Source organism: Leuresthes tenuis, unplaced genomic scaffold, assembly GCF_036924035.1.
Source record: "Leuresthes tenuis unplaced genomic scaffold, fLeuTen1.0.hap1 SCAF_14, whole genome shotgun sequence".
In the NCBI taxonomy this organism is placed as follows: Eukaryota; Metazoa; Chordata; class Actinopteri; order Atheriniformes; family Atherinopsidae; genus Leuresthes; species Leuresthes tenuis.
Genome location: NW_027325368.1, coordinates 7,033,676 through 7,052,266, shown reverse-complemented (window position 1 = coordinate 7,052,266; position 18,591 = coordinate 7,033,676). Strand labels below are relative to the sequence as shown.

At 37.5% G+C, this 18,591-nt stretch overlaps 1 protein-coding gene and 1 long non-coding RNA gene across 3 annotated transcripts; one reads left to right on the top strand and one right to left on the bottom strand.

Annotated features, from left to right (window-relative positions):
- Window positions 1-395: 395 nt before the first annotated feature.
- On the top strand, window positions 396-1,934 carry LOC140269187 (uncharacterized). 2 transcript variants are annotated; one of them, XR_011907587.1, is made up of 3 exons: window positions 419-525; window positions 1,173-1,207; window positions 1,716-1,934. It is a non-coding gene; the product is annotated as an uncharacterized lncRNA (long non-coding RNA). The 2 variants fall into 2 exon arrangements; XR_011907586.1 differs by having other exon boundaries at window positions 396-1,207.
- A 1,553-nt stretch (window positions 1,935-3,487) lies between these two features.
- On the bottom strand, window positions 3,488-10,714 carry ltb4r2b (leukotriene B4 receptor 2b). The gene is made up of 5 exons (XM_072364178.1): window positions 10,629-10,714; window positions 7,470-8,049; window positions 5,365-5,565; window positions 5,239-5,282; window positions 3,488-3,755 (listed from the first exon to the last, which is right to left on the bottom strand). The coding sequence occupies exons 2-5, from the start codon at window positions 8,031-8,033 to the stop codon at window positions 3,488-3,490; spliced, it is 1,077 nt and encodes a 358-aa protein (XP_072220279.1). The 5' UTR covers window positions 8,034-8,049; window positions 10,629-10,714.
- Window positions 10,715-18,591: the final 7,877 nt, after the last annotated feature.

The following is an 18,591-nucleotide window of genomic DNA, read 5'->3' as shown; positions in this document are numbered from 1 at the left end:
GTCATTTAGACACAGAAAGGCGTGGCTGTCTTCTAGTTGTGATATATACGGGAATTTTCTTTTAGTGTGTATAGAAAATATCTTCGTGTATTTATTAATCATGATGGACAGTTGCTATAATGACCTGTGAAAGTCAAAATTTGCCATCAAGTCTCAGGTGAGCCAAATTCCACTTTGGTAAAAGCAGAAACTGTCATATTTAATTCATAAACTTCAGATTAATGTTTTTTTAACAACATTGTTCCGCTGGTTTCTATATGACAGTAACATTTATGGAAAATGTGTAAAATGCAATCTAAAGAGGTGGGTTTTATTCTGTTTCATGTATTTCTTTATGCTTTTCCCTCTCGGCACCAAACCCGGAAGTTGACTGTGTGTCACGGCGGACAGCAAACACGTGGTTTTGATAAAGAGATAAATTGAGGCGCAGCCTAATTAACGTCCTCTGTTCCTTGTTGCGGTGATGGTGGTCGGACATGCTTCGTGGAGGGAGCGAAGATCAGCGTGTTTCCAGCCTTATTCACGGTAAATGTCGGTGTTTAATGCCAGACCTCATTGTTTACGTCGCAGGTGATGCGTTTATGTTCGTACGTGAACCTATTTGTTGTGGTTATTTCTCCAACATCGTCTTCGTTAGCTCACTGCTAAAGTAGCGCCAAACCGACCTCATGGCTTGAGTTTTTGAGCTACACGATAAGTAATGGCTAAAAACAAGTGAAAAGGTACATCCTTAATGATTCCAAAACATTCCTAAATCCCCTAAAATTACAGCATGGGATGTTTGTTTTTTATTTTTTTTTTATTTTGACGCTTTCAGACTTTAAGGCCAGTTTTTGCTGCTCAAGCAGTTTTTAGGAAAAATAAATCAAAATACAGGTGAAATAATTAGGGCTGTTTTAGTTTTGTGCGGTTACACCTGCTGCAGGTGTTTTCATAACTTGTTTTCAAAGATCCTCGAGTTAAATGACCTGTGGAAGACGTAACGTTTTTATATTTATTGTGGTAATTTCTGTTGAGTCGAACCATCAATGATGAGCTGCATGTGAGTCCGTGTTTCACCTGAAACTCATGATTATTCCTTCACTGCGCTGATGGGTTTGACTGTCTGGGTGCCAGTCAGGATGTCAAGTCTGTTGCTAGTTAAACTAACTTGTCATGATTTCCTTTCTTAGGGCTGAAGATGCTGCCACTTCCACGTTTTTATCAGGTAAGAGCTTTTTGCTGAGGCACCAAGTAGAGAACTGTTTTTCAGTTTATCTGTTGGCCCTGGCCTATAGACTTTGGACAGTTATTTTAATGATATAGACCATAAGTTGTTGCTCTCAAACAGATGTTCTTGAGACATGATTTTTGGCCAAAAAAAATGATTGCACAACCCATAAATTTTAATTCTATCTGAATGTGTAATAACAGATCTTTTAACTGTTTTGTATTTGGTGGTTGATGCATTCAGGTTATGCATGTGTTGAATTAGCTATACTAACCTAGGCCACAGTCATTAAAATCAGTCTTGCTGAAAGTGGCATTTTAAAATGGACTTTTACTTCGATACAGTGTTCCTTGTATCTTTGGCGTTCTCTGAACATGCATCATGGTTTCACAGGGGAAGTGCAGTTTGTCTCATTAATGGGATGGGTCTTGACCCTACAAAGTAAAATAAAGTCAGCTGGATGCCATAACGAGTTACATTAACTCCTTTTCCCCTTCTTTTCCAGGTTGAACCAGGAATGGAGCTTCTATGACTGGTAACCTCAGTGGGGATTAAATTCAACATTTATACTTTCATAGGAATAATTGCAGGGTAGTTTCAAACTAAAGTACATTTTCTTTCCCCTGAAACTACAAACTCAGTGGCCAGTACTGGGTAATGGTTTATTTAGCTGTGGTTTTATACAACAGCAGTGTAAAGTTGATTTAAAAAAAAAAACGAAAAACTTAATGAATAATTTTTTCAAATGGATCAATTTCGTTGTGGTTATAAAGTTCGTGTTGTACTTGACTGAATCTTAAAGTATCTTGTTTTGTCTCTGTACTAACGGTACCAATAAAGACTTTGGACTAGTATTATTGAATGTGTCTTTACTGACGTACATGTCAAAGTTTAAATATGTGCAGTATTTAATAAGTGGTTATAAAGTAAATGGAAGTGACTTAAAGCATGCTTGACCAGGATGCCATCAGACTGGATTGAAGTCGGATTTGCATCGACTCTGGGTCATTTAACTGAAACATGAATCACCATAAAAAAAAGTTGGGACTATGCAATTGCAAATGTGTGTAGTTCTGTAATGTGAAATTCCATGTAAAAGGGATAGAGCTAAAAAGTTAAAATGGTTGCTTTAATATCTACAGATGGGGAAGCAGATTAATAAGCTCTACATCTGTCTGCAGGAAGTGCTGTTCTGAACTGAACGAGGTCCATATTGATCTTAAAGCCATTGCTCGCTCAGATTTTTAGGCTGTATATAAAGTGTGGTGCTTTCAAACTGCACAATGCTGTCGAATTTTAAAGTCAAACAGATGTACAGGGTATCAAAATAACTTTTATTCATGAAAAAGCACAGCAAAAAACATTTAACTGAAATAGAAATGAGGGGATCTCAAACTTTCATACAAGTGATGTTGATGCAATAATTTCTCAACTAAATAGATACTAGATGTAGTGGTAAACATTTATAAAATGTACAAGTATTTTTCAGACGCAGTGCACCACTGTCAGCCAAAACACTAACACAGTTTTCAGCTGTTGTCCTTTTATTTTTTTCTAAGAAAATGTATAGCTAAGATTAATTAAAAAAAAAAAAAAAAAAAAAAAAAATTCAGAATAACACTTATAGCAAACATGAAAAAAAAAAAATAGAATTTTTCCTATAAAACACAGTAAAACGATTAAAGGCTGAAAACTGAAATCCATTTAGATTATAGAAGACAGACGTGAAATCCGAAAGGACACTGACATCCTGACAAAAGAGCAGCAACAAGGTCTGTTTGCTTTTTAACCAAAATTCAAAGTTTCATTATGAATAAGAATTATTCACCAGGATGAGGGAATTTGGAACCTCTTCTCAGTACAGACTGTCTGACCAATTCATAATGTCCTGAGGACTCTCTGGGTCGTGTTAATCTGTCCCAGTTGGCGCTCAAGGTATCCATCTTTTAAGGATGTTGGAGGTTAAAGCAGGTTAAAGTTGAAGTAAGTTTTCAATTTTATCCTAGAAGGAAGTTTTTCTTGCAGTGTAATTTTTCTGGAATTGAAGACTTTGTTGTAGTAATTAATTGAAGGATTCTATAACTTAAAAAGAAAAGAAAAATTACATGTGCAGAAGCAAATAATTTAACAGCCTGTGTCTGTTACTCTGATTTCCAGTGAAACTCGTTTCATCACATTCGAAGAGAAAACTGCACGGGTGGAAGTCCTTGAGTCCCACGTGGCTTTACTCAATTTCAAATTCAAGAGTTGATGTATGTACAAAGTCCACTCAGTGCTTTAATTAAGCTCAGTATTTCCATTTAGTGCAGAAACTGTGTTCACCGAGTCAGTGTTGTGTTCTGTGCTGTCTTTAACCGTCATCCGACTCTTTTTGTTTCCCATTTGCTCTGATGACGTGCCTTCAAAAAGCTTAGCCATGAAGGCGAAGCCATTCTGCTTGATGTAGGACTTCCCAGCAAATGTGTAGAGGACGGGATTGGCACAGCTGCTGATGAAAGCCAAGGCTGAAGTCACTGCACGGCTGGACTTATGGATATGGTCCAATCTGCAGGCAGACAGAAGAGTTCAACTTTTTATTTAAGGCTGGAGATAACTTTTAGTGACAATAATCTAAATTATTTAGAGTTGAACTTTCCCCCTAATCAGTTAATAAACACATATTTATGTGTGATTACCCTAAGGGTTAAGTGGCAGGCTACCATTCCTGCAGGAAACTATTCCTTCCCTCTTTTACTTTGAATATCACTCTTTTAGTCTGTCGTAAGTCTTATCAGTGTCGTTTTCCCCCTCTTTTATTAACTTTAGTTCATTCTGAGCTTAGAGAATAAATTAGAGTTATGTGTAGAAAAGAAAAACGGTTTGGCTTATAATACAGCGCTTGCATAACCAGTACATTCCTCACAAGCTGTCATTATTTCATGCAGTGGCAGAGACACCAGGCCCCTTTTCCCTGTAGAATGTACATATGATACATAATTGTGGTTTTCAGGAACATAAAATGGCTGAATACTTCTTGGAGTGGGTTGTCAATTTACTAAGCAGGTCTGAGGAAAAACAAGATGGCAAAAACTATACTGTATCTATAACTGTAACCGTACAACCACAAAGACATCGACAATAGCAAAAAGCCAAACAGTAAATGCATAGATATATTTAAACATTTAAACCAGCTCCTCATGAGGGAAACAAATAGACCACAATGACCAAAAGACATAAAAATGGACACAAAACAGTGACAAAGCATAAAACCAGTAAGCAATGCTAAACAAATACTAAGAAATTAACACAAAATGGCCATGAGAGATAATGACAAGGAAATAAAACAATGGCCAATGGCTAAAAAATGGCCTTTAAAAAGACTCAAAATCATCACAAGTAGACATGCAGACATACTGGAAAGAGATCAAAGAAGAAGACAAGAAGTATGACAAGGTCAGAAATAAAGAATAAACCCAAAGAGAGACAGAGCAGCAAAAGACAACAGAGGCTCAAGGTAAAAAGACAAAAAGGCCACATAATTATTACAAAAAGGGGCATATGAGGAACACAGCATCACGAAGTGACACAAACAGAATAGAAACCGGCGGATTTGGAACAGTGCGGCTTTACTGGAAACATAAATGCTGCTGAGATTGAATTTTCAATATTTTTTTTCACAAAAATTTTGGGATTTCCAGTACTGGCAACTGGAAAAAGATCAATGATTAACATGTCTTACCAATGCCCAGACGTATTCTTACATTGATTAAAAATCAAACAACATATCTATAATAAAGATACAAAACAATGGGAGATTTAAAGATTGGTTATGTGACATCACAGACTGACTCCCAATTTTTAGCTTTCAATAAAAATGCCGTTATCAGTCCAATCGTATACAGGTGGATTTTTGCAGGAATACAAACTGTGACCACTCCAAACCTTTGGACATCTAAAACAATTGGACTTCATTTAAAAGCTGCATTTGATTTTTAGTAGAAACCACACTGTATAAGTAAAAATCATGCTGGAAAGCTTATGTTACTCACTTTAGTCTTGTGGGTGAGTCTTCCTTATACCACTCAGCTGCCACCTTAAACGGATGAAAATATACTTGTTGTTTATTCAGAAGACACCTGATCCATGTTGATGAGAAATGAACCCCTGTCACTCACCTGAATCATGTTGATGACATGGTACGGCAGCCAGAACAAGCCAAACATCACCACAATAGCCAGGATGAGTTTCTCGCTGCGAACCTTTCGGCGGAACTGGGTCTGCCTCAGGCGCCTCAGGATGAGGACATAGCAGGTGATAATGATCGCATATGGGAGAATAAATCCCGACACTGTCTCAAAGGCGTACTGAAACCTCACCTGCACACAGGTGGTGGAAAAAAATAGTTGTCAGACAAGGCTGAACAAAAAGAGAAACAATTGGCTGATTATTTAATTTAGCAAAAATCTGTGGAAAATCGTTACTATTTCTCTGGTTAATGGCTCTTGGGGGGAAAATGACTTGTTTGATAAAAAATGTATTTATTTCTTCCTTTTTAATCAAACCAATGACTCTTGTCCTGTTGAATCTGATACGATCGATCACAGCGTTCTATTACAGAGACTTGAACATGTTATTGGGATTAAAGGAACCACCTTAGGTTGGTTTAAGTCACATTTATCTGATAGATTCCAGTAGGCCCTCAGAAATGTATCTGAACCGCTGTTTGAGACAGTTAAACAATTAAACTGGTGAAAGAATCAGTAGATCGAGAATAAATATAATCTTTAGTTCTAGTTTTAGACAAACATGTTTGTTTCTCAGTTGAGAAAAGTGGGGCAAAGTAAACAACCGTCTGATGCAAAAGTGACACGGGGTAAAAATGATGGTGAAAACTAGCTTTCTCATCAGAATTCATTCCATTCACGAGTGGTACAAATCTGAGGGGATCTTTTGAAAAACAGTAAAAAAAAGATATTCATATATAAAACAGTCGATGAAGTCAACGAAGGGTGGTGTTATAGGTGTTGTTGCTAGTGGTTGTAACTCAGTAGAGGAAGTAGTTGTTAGTGAAAACAAACTTTGAGGAGAAAGAATAAAAAATTACGTTGGTCGTCCTCAAGAGGAAAATGGAGCGAGCTCTTCTTCGGGAAGTACTTATTTTTGAGCTTATCTGGAGTACTTATTTAGATCTAGAAAGATGCCAGTGTTCATGTGAGTTTACTTAGACTGGAAACTGGTGGGTCTGGTGAGTAACATAGTTCTAACTTTTGAACGGTTTTGTCCCGTCTGCATACTGAGTCTTCTTTAAAACAAGAAAACAACCTTTAGCCAGTGCATTTTTATCATTTAGTTTGCAGAAGTTTTGTTTGATTTTTGCAATTTACAATCAAAAACAGCAATGGAAACCCAACCATAGTCACACTGGTTGTGTAACACACTAGAAAACACTTTTTCTCATCGGGCATGCATGCCAAGATTTGTTCTTTCTTAAATATTGACTTAATTGTGAAGTTTCCGGATCAATTGTGGTGGGATTGCTGAAACTGCCCATCTTTTTCTCTTGCCAACTGCTAAAAGGTTTAAGCTGTATCTATTAAACTGTGTAAGTAGAACAGTGAGAAGCTGCTGATCATCAAATGTCTATGGGCCGTGAGAGCCGAGTGACGGGTGAGGTTGCCGTGGTGATGCTACTGAGTCAACCGAGTCTGACAGAAAATTTAAGGACAGGCTACTTCAGGAAAAAAAATGTAATTCCAAATAACTTGGTTTTCCCACTGTAAGCACTGCAAAGCTCCCACATCCATCAGTGTGACATTAATGTGTGTAAAAAATGTTAACATATGGACGAGTTAAAAAAAAGTCGTTTAAATAAATAAATAAAAACAGTGAAAACTCTTTTGCAAGTCATTTACACTGGCTGTAAACATTCCGCTCATTCAATTCAACAGGGATTTATCTATTTTTTGTTTTCCTGATAAATTGATGATAATTTCCTTGTACAAAGCAAGTCTGAGAGAACTCATAGCAGCTGTCAAACAAGATAAGCTGGTTATCGAGGTGTTTGTGAACCGTGTTTGTCTAACTCTGTGCAACTAGTTAGTTAGCAAAAAAAAAACAAGAACAAGTAACATTTGTTTGGCTTAACAGTAGGAGATAAGGCTTTGCAGCAATTCAACCAACTGTGATGGTTTTTTTTTGCTTTCTCGTGACTGAAAAAATGAACTGATTCATCAGTGACAATAATCTGATTTATGGTGGATGTTAATCCTACTATACTTACTTCTCGAGGACTGGTGTGATTAGGTGCACACACCGATCTTGTTCTTTTCTTCTCATCGTGGTCCTCTCTCACATCTCGAAACACCAGTGAGGGAAGAGAAATCAACATCACGAACACCCACATGCCTAGGATCACCCTTATCACAACCTTTGTGGTGATCCGGAGGGAGAGTCTTCGTGGAAACAGCACAACCACCATCCTGTGCACGCTCATCAGCGTGATCAGAAAGATGGAGGCGTACATATTGGCGTTGCACAAGTAGAACAGGCATTTACACATGGCGTCACCAAAGATCCACGACTGCTTGGCAAGGTAGATGATGAAGAAGATGGTGAGGGCCATCAGTAACCCATCGGCACACGCCAGGTTGAGGATGAGGAGGGTGGTGACTGAGCGTCTTCGGATTCGTGCCAGGATGCTCCAGACGATGAAGAGGTTACCAGGGACACCCAGGAGGAAGACCAAGCCAAGGATGATTGCACCCAAGCCCGTTGAGAAGTCATTACTCACGACGCTTTTATCCTCTGGGTTTGTGACGTTGATGGAACGACTGAGATTAGTCATGCTAGAAGTTTTAATCCTGCAGAGTCAAGACAAAGTGTGTTTATTTCACATTATTAGATTAAATTACTGCAGACCAGTAGAGTAATGTTGTCCACCAGAGGAAATATTTGTTGAGGTTTCACCCAGAGCTCCACATCAGCTAGGGGCTGTAGATTGTGGTGTTGAACAAAGTTACTGTAATATTTGGCAGAATAATGCCTCTAAAATGAGTTTCTGGATGTCAGGCGATTTTCATTCTCTGCTATATATACAAACTTGAACTCTCAACTTGCATTTAGCTTAAATAGGTTTAGCAGAACCCTCACATAGCACAAACCCTAATGAGTTCAACATTGTGGATCAGACTATAACCAAATGTGTTCACTGCCTGTACCCGTCACTTTCTCTGTAGATGTAACCCACAAGAGTGGAATTGACAGATAAATTTGTGATTCTGCTTCAACACATAACTTAATCTAAAATTATAGCTTTCTTCTCTCACACAAGGGGAAAGTGTGCCTCACCTCTACAATAAACAAACAGTTTAATGCATCCACAAATATAAGAACAAAGTGTGTCATTGGTCAATGGTATCCTGTCTGAAACAGAACAATTTCCCCAAATTTCTAACCAAGGAAACAAACAAACAAAGAAGGTTCGCCTCAGCAATAAAGTCAAATATAAGGTAATGCTCCCTGAGCTTTTACTAATTCAACCTCTAATTTGAGATCCGGATATTTCCAACCAGTGCACGGTTATGTTGTTTATGTTTCCAATTTACATTAAATCAAATGTTTACATGGTCTATTGACAGAAATCACCTACAAGTCAATTTCGGGCCCAACACTGAAAGGAAAATTTGTTTTTCAAAAGAGGTGAATTAGAATGAATCATTTCTGAGAAAATTATGAGTCATCTTGCACAGAGGGACATGTAGTAATTTTGTATTTCATTAAAACCTTTTCATTTTCACCTTCCCGACTATAAATTGAGAGGATTTGTAAAGGAGACGGAAGCTGCCTTATTAGAGCAAACTGGGAATTTTTCAGAAAACTGTAAAAATGTAAATATGTGACCTCAAATGATTCAGATGACACATGGCAGAGTGTCTCCGAGCCATTTCTGTGGGCAGTTAAAATGGTTTTGTCCTTGACTTTAAGAGCTAAATCTCTTATATTCTTGACTTGTGATAGAATTATCTGAGCTGAAGGAATCATTGTTGTGTCCATGCTCCTCCTGTCAGGTCTGATTTAGTTCACCCACCACCCACTGATACAATATCACTCAAAAATTTTGAGAGTCACATTGTACTGACATTTTCTCCTGTAAAATTGTCATATAGGCAACATGTATAAAGTATATAAGCAGATGGCTTTCACATAGGTAAAATATATGCAAAAATATATTGTATGCATCACTGATGTAAAGGACAAATATTTGAAATATTGCACTTCAAAAACCTTTTATTTAATGCATGCTCACTATTGCATCACTCTTCTTCAGTAAAAAGAAGAATTTCCTCTTCAAGGAAATGGTTTCTAACGGTGAATTACACAGCGATGTGTGGTAAAAGAAGGAGCTGGTGATTAAAAAACAAACAAACCAGAAACTAGAATTGTACATTCTGCTGATTTTAAAGACTTTCAGTTGGCTGAATGTTGGACTTGTGCAAACTGCAGGATGGTGATGTTCACTAACCGTTGGCAAGTGGTTTATAGAACTAGAGCATGTCTGCCAACCTGACGCAGGCTCAAAAATATTTACATCAGAGCCTGTAGCAAAAACAGAGGCAGCATGCTAAAACATGCCAAACTTTAGCTGTTCTGCGTCAAAGAGGAACAACATTTCAACACAGTCATTGATTCATATAGCCTTTCCGTGTCCTTAGTTGTCCTCCTGATGTCTTTCTCATTCAGTTCACATGGAAACTGCTGGTACAAAGGTCAGAAAAGGTTGACCCTATGAGTTAATTTTACACACAATAGTAAAAGATGCTGTTGACCAGCCCTTTTGTGTATGTGCTGCTGACCGCAACACAAACATAAAACTTTAAACTTTAAATTTGACGTCACATGGTGAGAGTAAGACATCAAGTATTCATTTCCTTGCTCTGGTCCACACTGAAACCAACTGTTTATTTTCCCCTGATGAGTTTATGTAAGAGTGAATGAGTAAACAAAATGCAGTTAACATAAATCCATGTCTATACAAGTCACTGCCATCAGGTGAAACTACCGTTTTAGAATGAAAGTAAAACTACTACATGAAGCTGTTTCAGCACAGATGCTACGTTAGTTAATGGAACCCCTGAAAAACATACAAATTTCATTAACAAAAAAGGAAAAATGAGAATTTGGAGGGAAAGCCTAAAAAAGAAACAGAAATCACAATATTGCACATTTACTTGTTGCTGCAAGAAACCCTTTGCCACTAAATTCTTATTAACACATTACTATAATCCAAGAATATGAACAGACTGTGTCTGAGATTTTTATCTATTCTGCTATGAGTAAATAATTGTTTAGGTCAAACTATAACAATCTTTTTAAGATGAAAAACAGTAACCGGGAAGAGAGACTGAGGCAAGAAATCTCAACAAAAAAAACAGAAACTGACCTCTCTGTGATGTGAAGCCTCCAAATGATCCGTGATAGATTGAGATACACAACTGCCGTCCAGGTCTGCCGTGCCTCTGTTAGCTCAGCTTATAATGGGTAAGATCACATCCTGCCTGCCTCGCAGGCTGTAACATGCAGTGGTTTTACAGAGGGTAGGAGAGGTGTGTCCTTTTCTAAAACTCACTCTCATTCTGCCTCCATCTTCTGTAGTTTTTATCCATATTTGATTTCATGTGGATTTACCTCAAGCATTCGCAAACAAAAGTGCAGAGAAACGTTTTATATATACATGTATGGGTAAACAAACAAGCACTCTTAATGGAAACATGTCCAAGTGTCATTAAACTAGATGCAGATTTGTGTGTCCCGAGGCACTTTTCACTTTGACTTGAGTGTTGTGTAACGAAAAGGAAAAGGGAGTATAGGTGTGTCAGAATGATTGTACAAGTTGTGTCATGGATGCTGAGCACACAGGCGCAAACATGAATATAGAGAGCGCACATACATGAATTTTACCCTCACTAGTCCAAACAAGTGTCATTTTCACAGGAATGCTGGCTCCCATTAAAGGGTGGAGATTGAAATGATGAGATGCCCAAACATCAAAGATTTATAACAGCAGAAGTTAACATCATTCCACATTTTCACACAATTTCAGACATGTGATGGCTCATTTGTTTCCACTGAGTAGCTGAAAGCTCCTTTGTTCAACATTTGTAACAGAGATTAGATGAAAAACTGGAACAGCAGATGAAATTATTGATGTAAAATGTTTTCAGATATCTGGGAAAGCAAGAAAAGTACTAAAATACCCACGACCCCATGAAAAGAATGTTACTGAGCAAAATATCTGGCAATGACTGATGTAAGGCAGGAGGTTTAGGTACAACTGAGGGTGATTGGGTAAGTGGATCCAGGTGGGCTGAATGGAACTGAGCAGGTGAGGTAAGCAGCAAGTCGGGGATCTTTTGGTGGATGGAAAAAGGAAAAATTCAGAATGAAATAGATAGGTCGATAACCAAAGATAAAGTTTGGAAAACAAAGTCTTGATCCAAATACAAGAACTAGCTGTAGAATCTTGAAGCTCTTTGTTTATGGTATTCACTGTATGCCTTTTAGATTAAATACTTTATACAACAGAGATCAACACTTTAAAGAAGGTAATAAAGTGTAGAATTTACACTGAAGTCCCCTCTACTAATCGAGAATTTAACCATTTTAATAAAAGCACTGTTTTTATGTCAATTTCAATATAGAATGCATATCAGAAGCTAAATTAGCTATCAATGCTATAGCTGAGAATTTCAAGGTAGGTCTGTACCATCAATCTACATTTACTGTTGCAATGTTTTGAATTTGGATACATTTCTAAGCTGATAAAAACCTTCCCAACACAACAGATTTGTTTGCTAAAATTCAAAGAAGAGTCCAGGAAAACACCAGGACCATAGACACAATGATTGTCGGAGAGCTTTGTTTATTGTTGAAACTCTTGATGGAGTGAGGTGAAGGAAATATGATTAATCCATTCTTTTATGACCTTAGTTGATAGGAATTACACATGGTTGTTTGTCTCAGTGTGGTCATGTGATTGACTGGCAAACCATCCAGTGTGTAACCTGCCTCTAGCTCAGTGGCAGCTGAGATAGATGTCAGCCCCCCTATGACTGTCAGGATTTAGGTTTTATTTTATTTTGAATGTTAACTTCTCCTCTCGTTTCAGCTAACTTGCTCTTCCTCCCGTGTCCTGCCTCTGCATGTCTCCCCTGATTACCCAAGTGTTTCCACCTGTTCCCCTTGGATCCTCATGTGTATATAGTCTTTGTCTTCCCTTGTCTCGTTGCCAGTGTGTTGTACCTTACAGTCCTCATCCTGGCCTCCGAAACCTATTGCTTGATTCCTTGTGTTCCAGATTCCTGACCATTGTGGTATTCGATATTTTGATTCTTTATTTATACGCTGAAGTCGAGCGTTTCTCTTTCAGAGTTTTTCTTTTGGTTAATGTTTGTGTAGTTTCACAGTTTAGCTTTGACTAATTTTCATAGTCATTTTTGGTTTCCTCCTTTTGAGAGATTTTTGTTGTAGTGTTTCATAGTTCCTCCGTTATAGGAGTGGATGCTTGATTTTTGTTCTTTGATATATTCTATACTTCCTCCATTAGAAGGTGAGTTTTCTTTGTTTCACCTCTTGAGAAGAGAGTGGTAAATTTAAATACTAATCTTTTCATAGACCTTTCATTTTCCTCCTAGAGTTTCTTTTGAGTAAGTTTTATACCGGCATCTGACGCTTCTATAGTTCTAGTGATCAGAGCCTCTGTCATTTTCATAGTGTTTATTTATCTGTCCGGAGACTCGTTAAGAAAGTTTATTATATAAACTATCTTAATTTGAAATTGATCCTGGTCCTGTGTCCTGCCGGTTTCTGACAATGACCCTACACTGAATTATATGGGTGTGGAAAATGAATAGATGGATGTATGGGAACTGCTTGCCAACCATTCTTTAAAGTCGCCAACACAACTAAATGATACAGTTAGTGAAGCATCCTTAGATTAAAAACTACGTCTTCCTTTTTTAGATAAAGCTACATTATAATCAAGAACAACAGACTGACATGATAGACCCTCACCGGAACTGGAATTTATTGAGGCTATCATAAGAATTCAAGAAGGCAACCTAAGCAAACAGCTTCTTTCAAGATTTTGGTTATTTTACTTTAGCTTTCACTAAACTATTTTCAGTTATGGTTGTATGATTGTCTGCTTAAAGCTACCATTTGTTAGACGGCCATTTCTAATCAAATTAGGGGGCAGATTGAGACATATTTGGCGATAAATGGTGATTTTCCTATATGATACTAGATCAGTAATTTGGGTAGATGACACAGTTTTAAACTCCAGAAGGCAGCTGATTGGATAATGTTTAAGTGAGAGGAAAGAATGAGAACGATGTTAGACCTAATGCTGTCATTTACTGTATATTGATGATATTTACTGGAGTTTCGCAGATTAAGTGACCTTAGCTGCTGCAGCATTGGGATTCAAAGCAGAATTGATGGTTTTAAACTGAATTTTTGATCTTTCCAAGTCCGAGTTGTGCTGAGCTTTAGCTTTTTCACAGATCTTGACTGACTGAAATGGTCCTGAAAAATGTTTTGTGAATGATAAAGTTTGTCCTTTTTTCCGTTTGCGCTCAGCCTTCCTGCATGCTTGTCTAAAGGCACGGGTGTAATAATTTAGTCAGAAGTCACATAAATTTGTTGAATAGTAAAAAGACATCCTGACATCTTTCTCTCAGCTCTTTTCCTTGATCTTGATGGAAAATGTCTTTGGATGGGTTATGGATGGTAGGAGGAGGAAAAATCTATAGATGACCACAATACAATGAGAATTTGACCACAACAGTAATACACAACAATTAATACAACAAGACAGCTGTTTATTAAATGTTCTACAAACAGGGCTTTAGACACTTTTTCTAATGTAATTCTATAACTTTGCCTTTGCTAATCTTCATAAAGATTATGTAATATATATCATATTACAGATAATAATACTGAATATTACTTTATTATCAAGGTTTGTAATTACAAAAGAAAAGTAATATTCTCTAAAGTGTAATTTAATGTTGTTACAGGCTACTCACACGAATCACAGTTAGTGCCACTGGATAGAAATAATGATCCTTTGAAAGCAGTATTGACTATTTAGCCAGACCACAGGTCTGTTTTGTTTATTGAAGCTTCTTAACTGAGTGAAATGATGCAGAAGTATCCAAACAGCAGCCACGATAAGAGCTGTTTAAACTTTCCATATACTGAAGAGAGGAGCTTCAATCCTTTCTTAATGGTCTCCTTTAGCATAGGAAACACTAGACCATGCTTAATGAAAGAAATTAGAAATTCCGTCCCACAGTTCCTTGCGTCTGCCCTTTTATAGTGATGCTTGATTGTTTTCATCCAACTGTACTAACTGTGATTCATGTGGATAAATATTGGGACAGGAGTATACGACACTATATTTAACTAATTCTTATTCCTTTTTTAAATATTGTATTAACCTTGACAATAAGGTAGCATTCCATATCATCTCTTATATGATATGTATGAGATTATCTGCACGTATCAGTGTGATAAGATTACAATAGATAAAGTCTCCAAAGCAGTTTTTTGTTGAATATTTCTTGAACATTTGTAGTTTCAGTGACACAGACCCACATCACAGCTTAGTGTCATTGTGGTTGTCTTTTCTTAAGTATTTAAGAACTAATCCTACCAACTTTCCTCAACCTTATGACATTTCCCTTCAAGATCAAGGAAAAGAGCTTGAATTTTCGACTGGATCCGTCAGCTGCTGTTAGGCCGGGCTGATTAACATATTTATAGATCCCGCTCACTGAAAGTGGAAAAGGGTGAAGAGTCGGAACCAAACCAACGTTTTTAGTGGTAAAAACTTTGAGTTTATAAAGAAATTGTTAACAGCAAGAGAGGAACCTTAAAGAAACAGCTGCTTTAAGGAAATTAAATGTTTTAATAATGTGTTTAAATGCACTAAAAACTTTACTTCATTTAATAATATTTCTAAGAAGATTACTTTTTGGATGGCATCTGCATGGTTTCAAGTTGTATATCAATTTCTAAATCTGAGTATTTGGAGTAACTTTAAAAATAGCTTGCATTATTTTGTGTGAATGGTTTTTTTTTTTATGTGTCTGTCATAGAAATTAGTTGCATTTAAAGGGAAAAGAGCAGTTGAACAAAACAGTGTATTAGCATTTTACACATAGGTTTATAACCTAAGTTTTCTTCAGTTAGAGCCATGGATTCAGACAATAAATTACTTAATTTTTGTCTTCCCCTGACTCAGAACGTCAGTCCATCTGGAATCATGTTACGGGGGATGTTTTAATGTTTGCCACAGTAAAACTGTTCTAGTTTTCACCACATGAGGGCGACACATTCACGGGAATTGTTCCGTGTCTTTTCTCTCGTAAAACTTGACGCTCAGCAGTTCCTCCTGTGTGTTGCACTCATCCATCACATTACAGCGGTCCCTTAAACTATTTATTAGCCATTCAATTTTAAAGTTTTACAAGCCCCAAAAACTTTCCATTTCTGGTAGTGTCCTGTGTTTAAATGGCTACAAATGTGCACACATGTAAGAAAGAAACGAAAACGAGGAGTATTTGTAACTTTAACAGTAAATGTTCTGACTTTGGCAAACATGTTACAACAACTCAGGTTCCCCATTTGAAGACTGATGTGATGAGGCTTCTGTGTCTGAAACTGTATATTTTTCTTTCCATTTTGACCACAGCTGGGATTTTTTTACAGCCCATAAATCTTTCAGAAATGCTCTTCAGGGTGGGAACATCTCAATATCTTGCGGCCCTTCATTGCAAGGAAGCATAAACCCCTGCAAAACAGTGTCCTATGTAGTCTTTACGTCAGTTTGAGCTGTCAATATAAATCATCCCATAATGCAGATGATTTATCGTTAGCATGTGTTTCTGTGGGATACACGGTGGTGTGGTGGTTAGCACCTCCGCCCACAGCAACCCTAGCTCGGGCCTTTCTGTGTGGAGTTTGCATGTTCTCCCCATGTATGCGTGGGCTCTCTTGTGGTACTCCAGCTTCCTCCCACCGTCCAAAAACGTGCATGTTGGGTTAGTGCACATTAAGTGTGCACGATTGTCTTTGTGTGGCCCTGTGATATATTGGGAACCTGTCCTGTCCAGAGTGTGCCCTGCCTCTCGTCCAATGGCAGCTGGGATAGGCTCAAATCAGATCTGATCTGAAATATAAGCATTTATATTATCAGTTGAAATAGAGATTTGATCAAGACTTCAGTACACCAACACAAGAGTTGCAGCATGCTAACATCTGTGCGATCCAATCAAATCTCTATTTATATACTTAATAACAGACAAAAAACAGTCCTAGAGACCTAAATGTGTCACTGCAAAGTAATGAAACAGGACCAACTGATCTAAAATAAAACGTTGGGGATGTTTATGTGCAAAGGAGAAGAAATTGAAGAATTAACAGCAATGTATTTGTTTTTTTCCAACCTAAAAAAGTAAGAACAATCCATTTTGCCTCTTTTTATGTTTTAGTGTTGAGGCTTTTTAACAAAATTACTTGAAACTGCTAAAAGGAAGCTGGAAGTTTTTCTTCCACACATGAAGATTTGCACTGAGATAGCGGTACTGTGATATTTCTGTACTCACAATCATTTTGATATTAAATGAGATGAATATCAATATTTTGTCAATATGATAAAATTGTGATTTGATCTCAGATGCTAAAAATCTAATAGGTATTGAATGCAGATTGATTTTTGTGAAATCTTTAAAGTTTCTTACAACCTATATTGGGTGTAACTCAAGTGACAGAAAAAGGAGAAGAAAACCCTGAAGTGAATCTGTTAAAAATGTTTTTTCTTTTCAAGTTTTTTTTACAAATACTCTCAATATTATTACCGTGAACACTTTCAGCCACAATAGTTATGTGGTGAAATTCAGATATCATGACAGCTATAATTACCATCAGTCCTGAAGCTCTGAATGAGGTTTAAAAACTGCTTTGGTAACACAGAGGCACCACACAATATGCTGCGGTCAGGCAGAAGCTTTGGTTTATCAGCTAAATAAGTTTAAGTGCATATTGCTGGAAAAATGGTGGAAAAATCTATCTCATCGTATCATAAACCCTGCACGGTTTATACTTCTCAGGTCCCTGTACAGAAGCCCTTTTCAGACATGAGATACGTAACATTACAAGAGAGCTGGAGCACTGCACAAAGTCCCTCTCCAGTTACATTTTGCTCATAACATGTCGTTTTATGAGTAAAACAAGTTAACTCATATCAAGTTAACAAACTCATAAATGCAGTTGAACATATTGATTCAGAAATATACTCACTTTTCTCATGTTTGTTTAGCTCACATGCTGAGAAAATGACTAATCATCAAAGGTAAACCCATGGAGGAGGAAAGTTTGGACAGACCGCTGTTGTGCGTGTCCGTCCGTTAATGGGACTGCTGCTGTTTAAGCTTGTGCCGTGTTCAAAGTGACATGTGGGCTATTGCAACATGTGACCAAAAAGCTCCAGAGGCAAGCGTTTTCCATAACATATAACGTTCATGCATGACGTCTGCGCAATGAGCCGCCAACCGTGGTGTAGTGCGGGGTGCACACAGGTATACAGAGCATAACCACATACTTCTTAGACATCACAGAGTGTACCCACTTCCAAATTTCTGACATGCATCACATTTACTCATGAGCTGTCAGTCTTTTCCCTTAGAAGGCAAAGACATGAACTGCCTCTCTAAGTTACCTTCTTTAAATATGCTGGTTAGGTTCATGCATGAGATTTAGGGCACTAATTTTGTACTGATGCTTATCCCTGATATCAACCAAGATGGTATATGTGACAATGTATATATAGAACAGACCCATTTTGTGGTTTAACTAAATATGGTAAAGTACTCCCTATAGGTCACTGTTTATAATATAGGGTGTTTATCCTAACTGGATGGAAGACTATAAACGAATCAGCCAGAGATTAAGAGTATACCCACATCTCAAGGTGCCACGCCATCGCTGGTCACCACCAGATTAATGAACAGCATTACATGTCTAAAAGGGACTTTACAGACTCACAATGTGGAAACAACACCAAATAAACTGGGTTTTACATCAGTCTAATCTGACCATCTTCTTATTACAAACAGCTTCCTCTATTGGCCGCTGCGATTCGAGTGGTTCCATGAATGGACAAAACTTAGGACTTGCACAGCAGAGAGTAGAGAGCAGAGGTCAACATTTCCTCTACCCATGTCTGCTCTCCAACTCTTAACTGCATGTTTATGATATTTTTATCTCAGTCCCTGATCCCCCGTTAATCCTATCCAAACTGTTTTGTCATCAAACGTAACCAAATAGATTTGGAGGTTCGT